The sequence below is a fragment of the Pogona vitticeps genome, chromosome 3 (assembly GCF_051106095.1).
Source record: "Pogona vitticeps strain Pit_001003342236 chromosome 3, PviZW2.1, whole genome shotgun sequence".
Taxonomy (NCBI): Eukaryota; Metazoa; Chordata; class Lepidosauria; order Squamata; family Agamidae; genus Pogona; species Pogona vitticeps.
The window spans coordinates 43,756,995-43,776,778 of NC_135785.1; the positions used below are offsets into that span (position 1 = coordinate 43,756,995).

At 39.3% G+C, this 19,784-nt stretch overlaps 1 protein-coding gene across 4 annotated transcripts in view; it reads right to left on the reverse strand.

The window, feature by feature from the left end:
• The window catches only part of THAP4 (THAP domain containing 4), a 26,301-nt gene continuing 6,517 nt past the window's right edge, over window positions 1–19,784 (reverse strand). For 3 of the 4 annotated variants that reach the window (XM_020786326.3, XM_020786327.3, XM_078389256.1), the window contains exons 3-6: window positions 9,275–9,434; window positions 6,896–7,005; window positions 6,357–6,460; window positions 1–353 (exon numbers count right to left, since the gene is read on the reverse strand). In XM_020786326.3, coding sequence (XP_020641985.2) covers window positions 234–353; window positions 6,357–6,460; window positions 6,896–7,005; window positions 9,275–9,434 — 494 coding nt within the window. In that variant the 3' untranslated portion in view covers window positions 1–233. Of the gene's footprint in view, window positions 354–6,356; window positions 6,461–6,895; window positions 7,006–9,274; window positions 9,435–16,616; window positions 16,746–19,784 lie in introns of those variants that run through there. The other variant, XM_020786331.3, reaches the window with a different exon arrangement.

A 19,784-nucleotide genomic window follows, 5' to 3' on the forward strand; every position in this document is an offset into this window, starting at 1 on the left:
TTAAAAATAAAGGCTTTTTATTGGCTTTAGTTTTTTTTTAAGTCTACCATTACAGAAACATCAGAATAGACTCCTTCAGCAACTGCAATTTCCTTGTCAGGAGTGAAATGGGCAGTGAAGATGCAAAATCACTGTGTTATGCTTTTAAGCTGCATCTGTTCCCTCCACCATCCTCTCCACCCAGAGTCTTTTTTTTGGCTTCAGTGCCTCTGTGGTGAAGGAATTCCCCCTTTTTAAGGAGTTACTTTCTTATAGGTGATGTGAAGGTGCTGAGTCATTGGCTGTGTAGTGGTTCCCATGCAGACAGTCTGTTCTAGTTTCCCATCTGAATTGAGCCTGAATTTCCTAGTAATCTAAGAGGAGAAATAAAAAAAATGGTTTATTATCTGATCCTGTTTATATTTCAAGAATGAAATCAGCAGTGAATTAAACCAGGAAGAAAGGGGCTGGGCAAATTCAACTCCTTCCTCAGAACTGAAAAGTAAATTTTCCATCACAAAAAAGCACAGACAAAATATGAACCATTACTTAATTCCTCCTTTTCTCTAAATACAGAATGTTATTTTGGGACAAATGGCATTCTCCATAAATTCAACAAAAGATAAATTACTGGAAGAAAAATGGAGAAGCTGTTATTTCACAAGAATTCTGTCCATGCTGTACATCAGGATCCTGCCCTCTGTAGAGCTGAGGAAGAGCTAAAAAAGAAAGAAAGAAAGAAAAAGGAATACTGGATACAAAATTCTGGGAATTCTAGTCCAAAAAGTGTGTGTATGACTCTGGGCACTGTAGTCTGAAAAGAACTGACTGGACTGACAGAAGACATAGGCACCCTTAAAAATAGAAATGGCTCAACCTTTCAACGGAATTCAAAATGGAAACACAAACACACACAAATACCAAAACAGTAAAAGAAAACAAACAAGCTGACAAATGTTTGTGACCTTCTTACTCAGCATCATACTCGTACCTCATCCAAAAACTGCTCCTGTTCCTGATTTGCTAAGCCAGATTTAAACGAAGTAAGAAAATCCAAAGGGAAATCCATAATAGAAGTAAAATACACTGAGAAATAGCATTAAAGGAGAGGGTAAAGAGAATAATTTAGGATTCAGTAGCAGGACCTGGCCCCACACAGACTGTGACCATGCAGCGAGTTTGCCTCATCGGAGCACAGCTTGGCGATCCTCTGCAACAAGGCCCTTCCATTTATGTTACTGAAAGATTTCTGTACATAAATCAAGTCACTGTGTATGTTAGTCAGTCCCCTTTGCTCTTTTGCCATAGTTACCATCCTTTGGAAAGGAGAGTGGAAATAAAATATCCAAGCCTGTAGGAACCCTGCCCAAGAAACATAGCCAAAGCTTCTTTCACTGAGTGTGACTGTTCAAAATAATAGAAAGAATTATTCAGTACAGAGCAATCATAACAAAAAAACCTAATTAATAAAAAAAACCAAATCAATTAATACAGCTAAAGCTAACTCAGAAATCACAGGAACCATATCTTATGAGAAAAGACACCGAGTCAAATGTATTTCTTATCTATATGAAGACGTCTATAGAATGAACTACCTTCCCCCTCTTAAAAACAAATAATTGAAAATTACCATTTTAATATATATAACTACTCAGAAACTGCTAGCTGAAGATAAAGGAAAAGAAAGTATTATGCTACTCTGATGCCTCTTCTCTTACTCCCCATACATTGACTAGAACAGTGGTTCTTAACTTTGGGTTACTCAGGTGTTTTTGGACTGCAACTCCCAGAAGCCTTCACCACTAGCTGTGCTGGCTGGGGTTTCTGGGAGTTGCAGTTCAAAAACACCTGAGTAACCCAAGGTTAAGAACCACTGGACTAGAACACCAGCAGCTGCTGGGAATATGCTCTTCTCCACCCAGCAAGAACCACACAGTTTTCTTGTGATTCTAGAAATCCTCCAGGAAAAAACGGCCCGGTTACCAGCTAGACAGTAGCTCTCAACCTTTGGTCCTCTATGTTTTGGACTTATACTCTCAGAATCCTTCATGTTTGCCCACATTCTGGGAGTCAATGTCCAAAACTTCTGGAAAGCCAAAAGTTGAGAACCACTGAGCCGGAGGAAAAAGAGGTGCTAGGAATTAAACCAGCTCCTGTCCAGTAAAAACATTTTAAAAATGTAACTATTTAAGCCACTCAAAAGCCTTTGGAATGGAACAGGATCTAAACTAAATAAGCAAACCTGTTACTATGGACCTTATTTATTCCAGGTCTAGGAACTGATTAAGATTAAAATGTTTTTTTATTTACCAAGATCTTCATACTTAGAAAGATAAATCTTGAACACACAATGATATTCATCACACTTTCCAAACAACATGTTTTGAACAGCAACTTCCAACATTTGACTATGTTTTTGATGTGTTTGGGTGGATGAAGAGACAGAGTGCTGTCCTTTGAAGATGCTGGCCACAGACACTGGCGAAACATTAGGAAGAACAACCTTCAGAACACGGCCAAAGAGCCCGAAAAACCCACAATAACCATTAGACTTGAACACACTGTCATGGGAAGTTTATCATACTTTAACTTGGATTTATAGTGCATTAGAATAATTAATAGATAAGTCAGATTTTGTATGGTCATAAGTACGGAAAGGCTCTTAATGTTCTGGAAAAAGAGCGGATCTTCTGGCAAAAATAGAAAAATAGTTATTTGAAACCAGAATGAAAAGCCATTTCCAGTGATGGTTGCTCAAATCACATTTCTTGCTACTATCTATGACTTTGCCAGCCCATCATTTACATAGACAGCTGTCCCAGTATATGTTCCTTACCAATATACAGTAAATTGCTTTTCTGGGAGTTTGTTTTACTAAGTGTTTTTTTTAAATAACAGCAAACCTTGATATCTCTCGATGCTACATTTTTTCAGCACCATCTTGTGACAAATTACCAGGAAACAAACAGCAGTGTGAGGTAAAATCATTCCTGCTTCTTTGTCAAAACTGTTACTGATTGCAAACTACAGGCGAGCAGTTTATATAAGAAATTATCTCTATGGTACAAAAACATACAAACTATTTTTGTATCATACATTTGGCAGCAGTAAGCAACAAGAATATTAGAGGCTCAAAGTGTTTGTAGATGGGCAGTTAACCGGGGAAGGCTGAGCACACAAAGGACCTTAATAAATATTAAGAGTACTGTATCTTTTGTATGCTCTGGATTTGTGGGCACGTGTGTCTCCGAGAATCGCAACATGGACGTTTTATTTACCATCTAGAAATAGACTGGATGTAATGATTTCCCTTATGCCAAGCAACAGAAATTAAGCCACTATGATGAGCTATTATTATGCAGATCCACATATATTCAATGTTAGTAGTTTTTGACTTATTTTTCCAGTCATAGAATAATCAGAGTTCACCAACATTGGCCATTAATATTTTCTAGATTTTTCTAGTACTCAATTTAATTCCCTTCAGCTAGTTCACATGCTGAATTCCTCTTCAAGTCAATTATTAAAAGATACAGACTTTTGACCCTTTTTTTTTCATAAGGTCACCTCCTGTTCCACCACCTCATTGTGGAATGGAGGTGACCCTGTGTTCATCTTGAGGACTAGTTCAATTGAATATACATTATGGTAAGTTGTACCAGGCTGGTAAGACTTTACTAGGGCCACCACAGGCTGTATGTGTTATTTGGTGACGAGCCTAGTTACTACAGGGAGACCTGTTATCAAAAAGATGGCACCACATGATGAATTGGCCAGAGCAATTATGCATGCAGTAACTGCAATCCACAATCAATGTAGAGACTCCGTGCATGGATGAAATTAGAGATCTGCAAAGTATATTGCTCTTTTGATATATGCTTTTGCCAAATGACAGACAGCAATGCTCAAGATCTAAGGTATTATTCCTCACCAGGAAGTATTTGTTCTCTTTGCAAGAGAGCTTAGCAGAGCAAACATATTCTTTAGATTAAAAGGAACACAATAAAGTCTTGCATTCATGAGAATGGCCACAAAATGAACTTTCAACAAACTGTTCTGTTTTGGTGTTGGTGTCCCCCCCCCCCCCCCAATATTTCATTCTACTGTGGGATCTGTGCCATTTTTCTCTACTGAGCACTTGGTAGGAAAAACAGAACAAGAGCAGCAAAACACCTGAGAAAACCTCAAGAGCTAACACGCGGTAGAGAAATGTGTGAGAAAGATACTAACTTCACTCTCTGTAACAGTGAATTGAGCAGTGTCAAAAGGAACAGTGCCAAAATGGGTCTAATGGGTCTGTAAGAAGTCTAGACCCTTCTTATCTTATTCACCTTGGCCAGGGTTGAAATGTGATAATTTGCTCTCAACTTTATGTTAGAACTGAATGGAAGGACATCGTATGCAGCTACAGTATGCTATGACTTTAGTTTCTCTCCTGCAGTCTATGGATAAAAGACTTCTGGTTTCTTTAATAAATATACCATTAATGATAATTAATGCATATTCCAGAAGCCTTCATCACCAGGTATGCTGCTCAGGGTTTCTGGGAGTTGCAATCCAAGAATAATTGGGCTACCCAAGATTAGGAAGCACCATTCTAACACAAAGAAGAGAAAGAGGTGCAAACATTCAGATACATGTATCCGCTTCATCAGCCCAATATAGTAAACAGGCTAAAAGAGATCAGTTTTGCTATCGTCTTCAATACTGAGAGACCTGCTGAGGGCAGACAGCCATACAGTGGTGCCTCGCAAGACAATGTTAATTCATTCTGCAAAAATCGCTGTCTTGCAAAAACATTGTCTTGCGAAATGCAGTTTCCCATTGGAATGCATTGAAATCTATTAAATGCGTTCCAATGGGGAAAAAAATCGTCATATCGCAAAAATCGCCCATAGGAAAACTGTTTTGCGAAGTGCGGACCCAGCTGTCAAAATTGCTGTCTTGCGAAAAACCATCCCTTAAAAAAAGTTTTGCGAAGCGCAGACCCAGCTGTCAAAATTGTCATCTTGCGAAAAACTGTCCCGAAAAAAAAAAACATATTGCGAAGCACGGACTGAAACATCGTCTAGCAAAAATTGCCTATAGGGAAAACCGTTTTGCGAAGCGCTATAGCAATCGCAAAAACCCATCGTCTTGCAAATTTACCATTTTGTGAGGTAATTGTCTAGCGAAGCACCACTGTATTTCTGTTTGGAAACCTGTTTGAGCTACCTGATTTAAGACAGCCAGAGGCTGTACAAGTGCATATTTCTCCTTCCTGGCTAGACACAGAGCTATGAACTGTTAACATTAATTCTGCTTCCCATGACACCACTCTGCTTCTCATTGTATATCTTGGCCATATCAATGCTATCCTATCACATTCCAATTAAACCACACAGTAAGTCAATGGTTTGTATTACATGACATAGGAGAGAAAAATTTGCCCTCAGGAATCCTGTGGCTGCTTTAATTTAAATATCTCAAAAATACATCATAACAGTCATGTGATTTTGGGTTAGGCTGGTAACACATCCTCTTGATCTCTGCTCTTCTTGGCTTCTGAAATCTATGAGGATGGGTTGACTAGGTGAATAGAGGAAAATACCTCCAGTGTGCACGGGTAGTGTGTATCTGCAGCTATTTGTGAAGCAGTGATGCACCACTTCTTGTAAAGACAATGTGTAGGATTTTAGATTACAATAAATTAGTTGCTAATATCCTGTCATAAATTAAAGTGATCAAGACAGTGGTGTTGAGCCCATTACAGGCACGTCCCCTGTGATTCCTTTAAAGAGTTTGGCCCATGGGGCTGTTGCTTCTAGCACGGCCTTCTCAGTGGTGGTATCCTGACTGTGAAGCTCTAAATCAGATATTTGACCAGTCTACCTTGTGTTATCATGTGGACAGTAATCAATCTGATTTAAATGAATTGCCAGAGACAGAATTTCATAGCTATTTCTCCAGCTTTCAGAATTCCCTAACTTCACCTGGTAGATAGGGGTGCCTGTGCAGCTAAAATACCATTTAGGTGTGCATGCACTGCCAACTTACCAGCTCAGGATAATCTTTTATGAATTTTGTGCATAGCTCCAATGCAAGTTCCTAGATGGAAGGGAAGTCTTGTTCTAAGTACCACAGTATTTGTCCTCTTCTGAATTGCTAAAGAGCTCCGAAACACTACTATTGGGAAGAAGCTAGGCTAAGGTCTGTAGAACAGAACTATACTTGGGTGGCAGCACCATTCTCCCATAGCGACCAAGCAAACAAGGCACTAATCCTCTTCTTGTAGCTGTCAACAAGTTACCAATGTATCTCTTTAGATGGGCATTAGCGTATTGGGTACATATCCTGCATAGTTATGAAGCAACTAGACTATACATAAGCATACTCACTTGCTCTACATGGGGTTTCTTAGCAAAGGAGATCCTTGCTACAGAGTGAGATGCTATAGAGAGCTCCTGTCCATTTACTTCTCCCTCTTCCACCTCCACCAAACCTAGATCAAGAAAAGAAGATTTTAATACCACTAAGATTCATAAAACTATGATACCTAAAATAGTACTGTTATAGTTATGTCCTGTCAGGTTTCATTTGACTTATGGCAAGTGCAGCCATGACCTATGAATGAACAACCTCCAGAACATCCTGTCATTTACAGCCCAGTTGAGACTTGCAAACTCAAGGCCATATTCAGGTCTTCCTCTTTTGTTACTGCCTTCTGCTTTTCCTGCTATTATTGTCTTTTACAGTGAGTCATATCTTCTCATTATAGGGCAAAGTACAATCAATTTCGTTCATCTGTTTCATAAAACTGTAATACTGGTTGATAGTAAGACAAAGAAGTAGGCAACAAATTACTTTTCAACATCTTTCAGGAAACCCTGATTTAAAACAGAGATTAAAGAAGAAACTAATATAATTAGGCTTGTACCTGTGTTCTGAGCACTGATGAAGGCCACCTTATTAGTGTCAGGTTTGATGCGGATAAATCCACATTCTCGATGCATTGGCTTTCTGGTGTCTGGATGGAAGGCATTGAATCTGTTAAAATATGAGGATGTTAAAATTACCAAGCCTTGGCAAACAAATACATCACATAAGCTAGAAATCACTCAGCTGGTTGTTGTGCACAATAATAATACTGCACTCCCAAACCAACTACACCAGAGCACAGAGTGCTGTCCTCTGAAGATGCCGGCCACAGAGACTGGCGAAACGTTAGGAAGAACAACCTCCAGAACACGGCCAAAGAGCCCAAAAAACCCACAACAACCATTAGATCCTGGCCATGAAAGCCTTCGCGAAATCACTCAGCTGTTTTTATGCTATTTGCATGAAGGGAATACGAGCTGTATTTCCATACATCTTCTCCACAAATAGTAAAACTGAAGCCCATTTAAGAATAGACATTTTTTGAATTGTTTTTCCTAGATGACTGAAGACAATGCATTGGTCACATTTTTCTTTATCTGATATTTTGTACAATGCTTTTGACTGTGCCCCTAAAAGTTTGCCTGGCTAACTGCACAAAGAAACACAGAACTGTATGAGTCTATACAGAGCAATATGATAGAATGCCCTGTTTAGGTATTTTGCTGGAATTTCTCTTGACCCTTTGACCCAATTCTTAAACAATTAAACTGCCAAAGTGTGCTGGTTCCACACACAATCGATCCAAAGACTGCCAAGATAAATTTTCCACCACAACCTCACTGGTCCATCTCCAGATTTATACTACTGAATAGTTTCCTAGACTGCCTTTCTTCCAAAGCATAAGCAGCTTCTCAGTTCAGACTCTAATAGTTTTAAAGGCCAAATCAAGTGTTATTTTAAAACCCAACCTTGCCCCCTCAAGCTAGTTTACTGGACTCAGTTTCCCCCATTAGTGTAAATCTGTATCTCAACTGAGTAACTCAGCAAAAGTGATTTATAGCTAGGATACTCATGCAACCTAGTGCTTTCCAATGTACATTAATGTGACCACTTTTTAAAGTGGGGCTAGGCAAAGTAAGGTCTTCAGGCTGCATGTGGCCTCCAAAACATTTTGCTATCCTTTACAAGGAGGGCCTGGCGTGTTCTGGTCCATGGGGTCACAAAGAGTTGGACATGACTTAATGACTAAACAACAAAATACCGAGTTAAAAAATAACCACAGAAAATCGGCAGCAGAACTTGCATGTAGACAGAGTTCTGACTCCTGCCCTCTGAAGATGCTGGCCACAGAGACTGGCGAAACATTAGGTAGAAAAACCTTCAGAACACGGCCAAACAGCCTGAAAAACCTACAACCACCATTGCATGTAGCTTCTTTGGTTGTGATTGTGTTTAACCATTTATTTAACCATTCTACAACAATTTTCTTAAACAGTTTGAAGATGAAGTTATTTAACTTGGTTGTTTTAAAAAATCTTCAATCTTCCAACTGTACTTGCCAGACTGAGATTGCCTGCCTGCCTAACTGGATACTGCCTGCTTCATTCCCTCTCCATGCTTAGGAGATTCAGAGGTGGAATTCTTCCATGCTGGGGCTGCTGTTTCTCACTGTCTCAGCAAAGTATGTGCTAGTGTTTTGAGTTTTAATAACACATTTTTTAAAACGCAGGGATTAGTAAACATCTGATGAACTAAGGATGATCTTGGTTATCAAGCAATGCCATTCCTATAATGGAAAAACAGCTGAAACCTTAAATTAATTTCCTAATTATGTGTGCATTAATTAATTATGCTTGGAATGCAGTTTAAGAATGATTTTTCAAAAGAAATTATTTAATATATTTTAAAAATACAAAATGAAATAAATTATGACCCTATTAATGCATTATTAAAAACATGTATGTTTAAGGGGGGATGTATGTATATATGTATGTATATCTTCCCACACATTGAGTAGTCTGTCCCTGTTTTAAAGAATAATCATTAGTTTTTACAATATTCAGTCTTAAGGGAATGATTTCTTGGTACAGATAGGATCAGAGATTTTAGAGGAAACTGAGAAACAGGTAAAATGCAAAATCAAGAGTTTTAAAAATAATTATGTCGCTATTTGTTTACTAGTCATGCCTAAAAAACCTGAATTATTCAAGGGTCTATACATCTGTGATTTTATGGCTGCTTAAGTCTTGAGAAAGACACTTAATTTGTGAGGCGGTTGTTTCAAAATATTGTTTTATATTTTCAAGAATGTTGTCTTTATAATGATTGTGTTTTCATTTCTTTCCTTCTTTTGTACATCACTCAGACAGTATAAAATAAGAAACAGAGTATTTAAGGCATACTCATCTCAAAAGTGCTCTAAAATAAGAAAACTCACGAGAAATTCAGCATGGGCTGGCCTACATGAGAGATGTGCACTTCTTCGAGGTATTGAAAGGGCTTCATTGTAGGGAAAGTACCATCTCCTGGTGGGTCGGACAGCCAGGTGCCCAGCATCCAGGAGAGAGGCTCAATCACAGGGTTCAGCTGTGGGGTTTCTATGGAAAGAGAGAATATCACACTGAGAATATCAAACTGAAGCAGATTTTCTGGCAACTAAAATTAGATTTCATGTCTTCAAGATTGATCATTAGGTCAAATCAATATGTTGGCATTTAATGGCCATAGTTGCTTGTAAATGTCTTTGGAGCACCTTGCATTTCATTTGTTGCTCTTTAAGCAACCACCTTCTCTCTTTCACACCCATATCTAGTGTATATATGTGTATGGTTTTCTGGTTTTCTTGCCTACATGCAAACTTTCAGATTAGATAATCTGAAAAACAAAATAAAATTTCTGTATCACAAAAAGGGTAGGAGACAGGAGAAAACAGTTTTTAGCAGACAGCTGCATGCTGACTCTCTGGCCTTCCTGATCAGAAGCTGTTACAGAGAAAAACTCTGAGTGAAGCAGGGGGACCTGGGTAAAAGGAATATTCCCTCCTTCACACCTTTTCCTTCAAGTTAATTTCCAAAACTTTTGCTGGTCAATGACCATAATAAAACATTTATTATTATTATAATTTCCAAAACAAAAATCAACAGTCTGCCTTCCATATTCTTGAACATGATGGTGGGAAGAAACAGGGAGAGAAATACTGGTTTTTCCTAAACAGGGAAAAATGTTCAGGATACATATATTTCAGTTGAAAAAAATAGTAACAGTCAAAACTGCCCAGCAGTGGAGATCTGAAATTCTACTCCTGCTCCCATGTTTTCAAGGAAAGATGTCTGGAACAGTCTAGAGACTGAAAAACAAATCATAGAATTCCTGGGTAAAACATAGTTTGGCCTATGATTAACAAACAAAAAAAATTGACTAACAAGAAGGTAAGCATTTAATCTCATAATCAGTACTAGAGATGGCCATAAACTGCTGATTCAGCGGTTTGTGCCAGTTCGTATAGTGGCTGAACAGATGTTTGGAACTTCCCAGTCCTGCCTCCTCCAGCAGTTGCCCACTCAACAGGCAAGGCTGGGGAGCAGCAAACACCTGTTCCGCCACTGAACGAATTGGCACAAGCCACCAAACCAGCAGTTCACGGCCATCTCTAATCAGTACTAATCAAAAGTAAGTCATTAGGCATAAAACTACTAAGCAACCAGGGATCACCACATGTGGCACTGCCTTGCAAAAGACATCAAATTCATGCTTTCTTACCAGCTTTCAGACGAGTTGCAGCTATTTAGCAAACTCAAAAGTGCTCGTGCGCTTTCTTCTAAGTTATACATTAGGAAATTAATTTAAAAAAAATAGGGGGCAGAGTCCTGCCAGTATTCACTTGTAGCTTGCGTAAATTGCCACAGCTAATGAAGGACTAAATAAACAAGGTACACCCTAGCACTTTGGTGCAACAAGTCACACAAACTTTATGTGAACACCAGTAGAGTTCTCGCCAATCAGCGCACAAAGCACCCTGCTTGATAAAAAGCATGCAGTGTTTTGTCTAGGTTCTTGAGAAATTAAGGACAGGCTTTTAAAAAAGGTAAGTATGAAAAATGATGCTGTAAGGCAGGAAAAAAAACCACTGTATTCTACTGATACACACAAGAGGCAATATACTTAAAACTGCTGGTTGCCAGATTTAGGATGCAGACAGTTATTTATATCACTTTTGGCTGTATCTACAGCATGGTCTGATTTGCTTAATTTGCCAGCAGCCAGACAACACACACAAGACCATGATCCTGCTTCAGGCCCAATCCAGAGCTTTTTGGTTCAGTGGCAGGTCTGCTGATTTTTTTGGAATCTGCTGGAGTGACTGGGTTGCATTTAGATAGCAGGATTGCTCTAAGAGTTGTTTTCAAGATTGCACCCAGTAAAGCAATGCTTTCTGATGTGATCTTTATTGTTGCTGTTTGATTGCATTTTTAGATGCCATAAAACACTCTGCATAATTATAGTTGAAGCTGGCCAGGAGAAGCAAAGGACAAAGGAAGCAAAGCTTACTAGGCCACATCAGCTCTGACACTTGTAAGAGCCAATGTAGTGTCGTAAACGTTTTTGTTCAGAGGAATTGGACCAAAAACCCCTGCCCACAACCACCAAGGACTGTTTCAGGCATTAATGTTAAATCATGGTTTTATACAATGCCTACACATTGCAGAATGCTTGGCTACTAATGCATAGCCTCCTCCACTTGTGCAACATGATCCCTCCCCTTTCTTCTTTGTTTGCACATCTCCAAACCAGGCATAAGCTTAATAATAAAGAAGTGATTCCGTCAGGGAGAGGAACTGTCGACTGTTTAACACACAGCCTTCATAGGAGCCAATGTAATCTGGTGACTTTTAGAGAGAAATATTTATTTCTGTATTCCTACAACACCTCACCAGGAGTGAAGCAAGAGATGCAAAAGCCAAGAAATAAAAATCATGAAAAAGATGCTTGCCTTCAAAACTAGTGGAAAAATTCGAAATGGAGGGGAATAATGTACTGAAAAAAGCCCCACTCACCCATATAATAGTTTCTCATTTGAATGGGTAAAATGCTTCCTAACAAAAGGATTTACATACTTTATAAGTATGGCATGAAGATTTTTATGTAACATGGCCCACAGCATTGCAGAATGATAGATCCTGTATATAATGTAGACATACAACAGTCAATGTTCTGATAAAGTTTGACCACTGTCCAGTCTCCTAATCTTTATGACTTTACAAGGCTATTTCTGTACAAAAGTACATTATTTTTGTTTACCACAAAATTATGTTTCCTTTTAAAACTTTTACCATGTCCTACTTTAAATAACAAAAACTAGGATTATTTTAAAAGAAAGCTTAAATTGTACCATCTCCCTGCCTCCAGATCACGAGTGGGCAGAATGGAGATTTCAGAGAGATCTGCTGTAGACTAGCAAGAATTCTAGATTCTCAGTTATTTAAGCTTCTGGGATTGTCCCTTGCGGGGTGTCACTTTTTGAATGGTGAGCAGAAGCGGGTATTCTGTAGACCAGGGGTCCCCAAGCCCCGGTCCGCAGCCCTGTGCCTGTCTGTGGCCTGGGCCAGACTGGGCCACAGAAACAGATTCCCCCCCGCACGCACTCCCCCCCGCACAGCTCATGCGGGCATGCACACGAGTGCGTCCGCATCCACCCGAGCACCCCCGCCCCTTCATGCATGCATGCAAGTGTGTGCACGCGCCCCTCCAAGCGCCCTGCCCCTTCACGCATGCGTGAGTTTATGTGCATCCATGCAAGTGCACCCCACCCCTTCACGCATGTGCACAAGTGCATGGGCGTGCCCCGCTTTCCCCGCACATGGACCCCGTCCTCCCCTAACCAGTCCGCAATGTCAAAAAGGTTGGGGACCACTGCTCTAGACCATCTAGAGTGCTGCCATTGGTGCTGCCAACATTCAGGCTGCCCTTTGCTATGCAAAGCTTGGCATCCTTTTTTCTGCTGGCAATCCAGACATGATATTGTGCAGCAATATTGAGATATTTTCTGGCTTTCTGAATTGTGGATACAGAAACACAATATCTCTCATTCATAAACAAGAGGTGGTGGGGTTTTTTTGTTTATTTTTTTAAGAACTGAATATTGTTATACCTGGGGTGAGACTGGTTAGTAATTTATAAAGTGAATAAACCAAATTATTTATTAATCATTAAAAATACTGGCTGAAATTATGTTTGTAGCATTCAAAAGAAAGAGGATAAGGAAACAGAAAATATGGTTCACAGTAACTTAGGAAAACCGATAAAAGCCCCTTCGAAATCCAGCTTGTACTTCTGGGAGTTCTCAGTCCACATACTGCTGAAGCCTACCTTGTAGGATTTTAAGCATAACCTTGCGAGCGTGGGAAATGAGTGCAATTGTACGGTAGTTAGAGCATTCTTTGGCACTGCCCTTCTTTGGGATTGGGATGTAGAATGATTTTTTTCCCAATCCTCTGGCCACTGCTGAGTTTTCCAAACTTTCTGGCATACTGAGTGTAGCACCTTAACAGCATCACCTTTTAAGATTTTAAACAGTTCAACTGGAATGCCATCCCCTCCACTGGCCTTGTTGTTAGCCATGCTTTCTAAGGCCCACTTGACTTCACTCTCCAGGATGTATGGCTCAAGGTCAGCAACCACATTATCTGGGTTGTCCGGGACATCCAGATTTTTCTGGTATAATTCCTGTGTGTATTCTTGCCACCTCTTCTTGATGTCTTCTGCTTCTGTGAAGTCCCTACCATTTTTGTCCTTTATCATGTCCACCTTTGCACAAAATTGTCCTTTAATATCTCTAATTTCCTTGAACAGATCTCTGGTTTTTCCCTTTCTATTATTTTCCTCTATATCTTTGCACTGTTCATTTAAGAAGGCTCTCTTGTCTCTCCTTGCTAGTGTTTGGAAATCTGCATTCAATTTTCTGTAGCTTTCCCTATCTCCCTTGCATTTTGTTTCCCTTCTCTTCTCTGCTATTTCTAAGGCCTCCTTGGACAGCCACTTTGCTTTCTCGCATTTCCTTTTCTTTCGGATGGTTTTTGTTGCTGCTTCCTGTACAATGTTAAGAGCCTCCGTCCAAAGTTCTTCAGGCACTCTGTCCACCAAACCGAGTTCCTTAGATCTGTTCTTCTCTTCCACTGCATATCCATAAGGGATTTGGTTTAGATTATACCTGACTAGCCCACTGGTTTTCCTTAGTTTCTTCAGTTTAAGCTTGAGTTTTGCTATGAGAAGCTGATGATCAGAGCCACAATCAGCTCCAGGTCTTGTTTTTGCTGACTGTATAGAGCTTCTCCATCTTTGGCTGCAGAGAGTCAGTATGTACTACATACTAAAATTTACATGCATTTAGTAAAATCTCATACTGAGGTTTCAGCAAAGGTCCCTATATGGGTTATCTAACAAAGAATCTTGTGGCATGTTTTGACATTTAATAGTCTCCATTTGTTTCTTTGATTGACTGAATCACAGGCCGTCTTTCACCCAACAAGGGGACCCAGGGCAGCTTACAATATTAAAAGAACAGAATTAAAAACATGATAAGTTAAACATTAAAAAACAAATAAACTATATACTAGTTAAAATACAATTGAATAATTAAAATCAGGTAAAGAGCCACATAGTCAAAGCTATGTTTTTTCAGTAACTATGTATGGAAGTGAGAACTGGACCATAAAGAAGGCTGACTGCTGAAGTATTGATGCTTTTGAATTGTGGTGCTGGAGGAGGCTCTTGAGAGTCCCCTGGACTGCAAGGAGAACAAACCTATCCATTCTGAAGGAAATCAACCCTGAGTGCTCACTGGAAGGACAGAACCTTAAGCTGAGGCTCCAATATTTTGGCCATCTCATAAAAGAGGACAGAGATGGTTGGACAGTGTCACTGAAGCTACCAACGTGAATTTGACCAAATTCCGGGAGGCAGTGGAAGAGAGGAGGGCCTAGCGTGCTCTGATCCATGGGGTCATGAAGAGTCAGACATGACTTAATGACTAAACAACAAAAATTAAAAACCATCTTAACTTTAAAATGGCATTAGAGTACTATTCCCTTTGCATTAATTGCTAACTGGTAAGTCAGGTTTTATAGAAATTGCACTAATTCAATGAATTTGGTCTAGTTAGATTTAGTAACTGGACCTAGGCTTTAGAGACTGACATTATTATATCACAACTTTTCATGGACAAGATTCTAGCAGTTTAGCAAATATAAACAGGAAAATGTGTGACTATCAGGCTGAAGACTTGTTTTCTGCTACCATCTAGTGGATAAAGTAATATTGCATCCACCCAAAAATAAGTATCCCTGAGAGTGCAACAACAGCCTACAATACCTGCTTTTCTTTTGGGAGCCATGTCACCTAAAACCACCATAGATGAGAACATGGATTCAAATCTACCCATGCATAAAGCCAAATTGGGCAACAGCAATGTACACAAGGAAGCTATGAGAAAACTTTAGATAATCCTAAGGATTATAAATACTTTTAAAAGTCTTGGGGGGGAAAAAGGACTGCCTCGTTGAACAGCATGAAAGCTGTGTCAGGGGACGTTTACAACAACAAAATATAGTTGAGTGGCCATGACTAGGTCTTCCACATGCATTACATTAACACCAAGAGATGGGGAAGCACAGTGCATTTAGGCTACATTTCCTCAGTTTTCTTAGTCCTTTAGGTAAACAACACACACTAAATACCATTTTGTACAACTCAAAAGCTTCTGTACTGCAAATTCCATTCAAATACTACCTATATGTTGTCTTTAATGAAATGCCTTGTTTTACTGAACTGTGTTTTGATGGGCTACCATGGTTATTGCATGGTTTTCTTTTAAGTACAGTAATATGTATGGCTTCTCCGGCTTTAAAAAGAGTAATTTGATTCATATGAGTGAGTTATTTTGGGGAGAAGTAAATACGTAGACTAGCACACACTGAGATGGTTAACAATTAACATTACTAAGAACAAGTGTAAACAGTTGTAGCTGAGTTATCAGCTTCACACACCCATTTCTCAAGAAGTCTTACTGAGATGTTTCTCTGCAGACAATAAGCTGTACTACACAAAAACAGAAGAGAGCTGACAATGTTTTGAATGTTTTCAAAAGCACCTATCTTAATTGAAAGAAAGTGGTATGGGGATTGAAGAACAAAATTTTATTAGACTGAAAACCTGTAGGGCTTTTTCCCCTGTGCTGAACCTTTGAGAATGACACCCTACTAATTCCCTACACCACAAATATAAAATTGGAAACTGAACAAAGATCTTCCTGTCTACTTGTTAACTTCTACTCATTGGGTGCTTCCAGAAGGAGTGCTATTAATATTGAAATACATTGTGCAGCTATTCTATCCTTTCCCCCAATGGATTTGATAGGAGGGCTACAAGAGGAATATAATGACTTCTGAGACCCTTCCCCCATTCAACAAATACAGCAAGGTAATTGCACAATAAAAACCCTAACTTGGAAGGTACCAACAGTGAAGAAAGTTGGAAGGAGCGAAGATGCAATCCCAGGATTAAAGAAAGAGCCCCAGACAGGACATTAAAGAAAGCTGCTGAGCTCATATCTAACACCCTACTGAAACAAAATCTCTTTTATTAAAAAAAAGAGCAACAGTCAATAACTCTACCCGACATAATCACTCAAGAGGCACCAAAGAGGAGCACAAATGAAAACCAACTCTCCACTTTTGAAATGTCTCAGAGCTTTTCATAAAAATGTTAACCACTGTAGACTGTACCTGCATTTGTTTCATTGCCAGCCATGTCCTGCAAGATTATTCTTAGCTACGTACTGTACTTTACTCTATATTCCTAACCTTTCCTTAGTCTCCAGGAAACACTAGGCAGCAGTATGAGACAGGAAATGACCTAAGCCTCTGTAAAGAGGTTAACTCAATGTTTTCTGGGACTTGTAGTTTACTCTAACCAATCTGTACAGAACTGACGTACTACTGTGGCATATACTTTTATTGTGACTTGCCTCTTAATTGCCCTGTCAATAGCCTACTGGTAAGCTACATACTTACAACACAGCAAGACAAACTTCTCAGTATTTCAGAGTTATAATGTCTGCAATCCAGCAGAGCCAAGGAAGGTGTGAAAAGACAAATTGGTTAAAATTAATATTTAAAAATGTGCATTTATTAGCAAAATCCAGGTTGCTAAACTTTGCTCATTTCTTTACTGAAAATGGAGGGGGGAGAGAATGGGGTTGGTATATTGTGTATACACTATACATATTGCAGTCTGACAAACTGATTAAACAGAAAAAGAATAAATTCAAATCTAATCTCTAGTTTCTCATCTCACTAGATACAGTGTTTCAAGCTGACTGACAGACAAGACAGAAATATCATACATGATAAAAAGTTTTTCAATATTCTGAAAACATATAAACATATAAACATATAAAGTAACTCATAGCAAGAAACCAACAATCTAAAGCAGCAACAATTGAAACTAATAAACCAAAAGAAAAACAAACAAAAAAAGAAAAAGAAATCTGGCCCCCAAAGCCCCTCAGAGTTGTGGTGTACCACAAGCAAAAAGCCCCAGGTTCTGACAGATCTCTGCTGAATTTCAGCCAGCAGGCACAGAAGGTCTCTGATACTGAGCAAAGAGTGCATAAGGAGGTACATAGAGAACAGGACAGGGCACAATTTGCTTAGGGCTTTAAATGTAAGAATCAGCACGATGAAGTGAGCCTAGAAAGTGTCAGATCTTCCACACCGACTGTAAAAAAAAGTCAGAATCCCTCTGACTAAGCTTTGTCTGTTTATTTTGCCTCAGTTTTTGAGAAGAAAACTAGGGAAGCAAACCCCATCCTAAACAAGTTATATAGGTAAAGGTTCCCCTTGACATTTAGTCCAATCATGTCCAACTCTAGGGCGTGGTGCTCATCCCAGTTTCCAAGCCAGCGTTTGTCCGTAGACAGTTTCCGTTGTCACGTGGCCAGCTCGAATAGACCCAGAACGCCGTTACTTTCCCACCGTGGTGGTACCTATTTATCTACTTGCATTTACATGCTTTCGAACTACTAGGTTGGCAGGAGCTGGGACAAGCAACGGGAGCTCACTCCATCGTGTGGATTTGATCTTATGACTGCTGGTCTTCTGACCCTGCAGCACAGAGGCTTCTGCGGTTTAACCCACAGGGCCACCACGAAACAAGTTATATACTTAATACTAAATTACATAACATTTATACAATAAAGGACATTGGTATTCTGCTAGCAATTATATATATATAGTACATATGCTCTTTGCTTCTGCCATTCTTTTGCATTGTTATTAATAAGACAAATTATGTATCTTTCAATGCAACCCTGCCTGATTCATGTATCTCTTGCTCTGCCTCCTACTTGGAATATTATGCCTCTTGCCTTACGTTATGTTAATTGTACTTTATTTATTTATTCATTCATCAAACTATGGTTCTTTCTTTGTGTTTTATTTTATTATGTTGTAAACTGCCCAGAATAGTACTTTGTGCTAATAGCTCAGTGAAAGAAAGAAAGAAAGAAAGAAAGAAAGAAAGAAAGAAAGAAAGAAAGAAAGAAAGAAAGAAAGAAAGAAAGAAAGAAAGAAAGAAAGAAATCCTGCACAAATACATGCTTTGCTGTTTCATATAGCAGGCATAACATAACTATTTTTTTGTTATATGGATCCATTCAAAACATACATCAGCAAGAAGGGTTCTTTTGCTGTAATGGCCCAAATGGTTTTTACAGCCTATAGCCTCCCTAGTGGTTTATGAATTTGTATATTGTATACACCTTTTAAGTCTTTAACATGATCTAGTCAGAAATGCTAAGAATGGCATACTATGCTCCTCTTCTTTGTTGAGCAAGAAAGATGTAAAATTCTATCATGAATGAGGTTATAAACTTCATCTCTTGAAAAAGATGAAGAAATATAGCATGTCTACAGCAAGGATTGGCAATTTAAATCATTCTGGAAGATTGCAATAAGCAAATTGTATCACTTATGTAGCCTTTTAGACCCATTTTTCAATACAGTGGTACCTCGCTTTACGATTGCTCCGTTTGACGAAACCGCATTACGATGAACTTTTTGCGATTGCTTTTGCGATCGCTTTATGATGTTTCCTATGGGGGAATTTTGCTTTGCGATGATCGGTTCCCTGCTTTGGAAACCGATTCTTCGCAAAACGATGATTTTCGGACAGCTGATCAGCGGTTTCAAAATGGCCACCAGGTAAACAAAATGGCCCCCTGCTGTTTTCTGGGACGGATTCCTTGCTGCACAGGCAGCGAAAATGGCCGCCCTATGGAGGACCTTCGCTGGACGGTGAGTTTCCAGCCCATCGGAACGCATTAAACAGGTTTTAATGCATTTCTATGGGTTTTTAATTTCACTGTACGTTTTTGTTCTACAGCGATTTCGCTGGAACAAATTAACGTCGTAATGCGAGGCACCACTGTATTACTTGCCCCAGCCTATCCTCCACCATCTATTTTCCTATGGAGTTACATGTTTATTCTCCAATTGAGAAATATCCAATCACTCATAAGAAGTAACAGCAATATCCCCTAGCCTGCCATTCATACTCAAATCGGAAGTGGTGTCCAATGGAATCTCCCTTTATTCGAGGGGGTGGAGGTTTGGGGAGGGCAATTTCCCAGAGCTGGCTGGATCAGATCTAGAGGTTCCTTTCCTTGGTCTACAAGTAGTAATAGGAATAGTCTATGGTTGCAAAATCAGTCATTATAAGAAAGGCAGGTCCTCCCTCACCAGTTTTCGAGCATTGATGCATAATGTGAGCAAGAGCAGCAAATTTCAGTAACACAGAGCATAGGCTTCCAAGATTTTTTTCCATTTTACAAAAGCTGGAGCAGTATACCCAGTAATGTAATGCAAGTAGGGAAGTCACAGTTAAGCTACTGA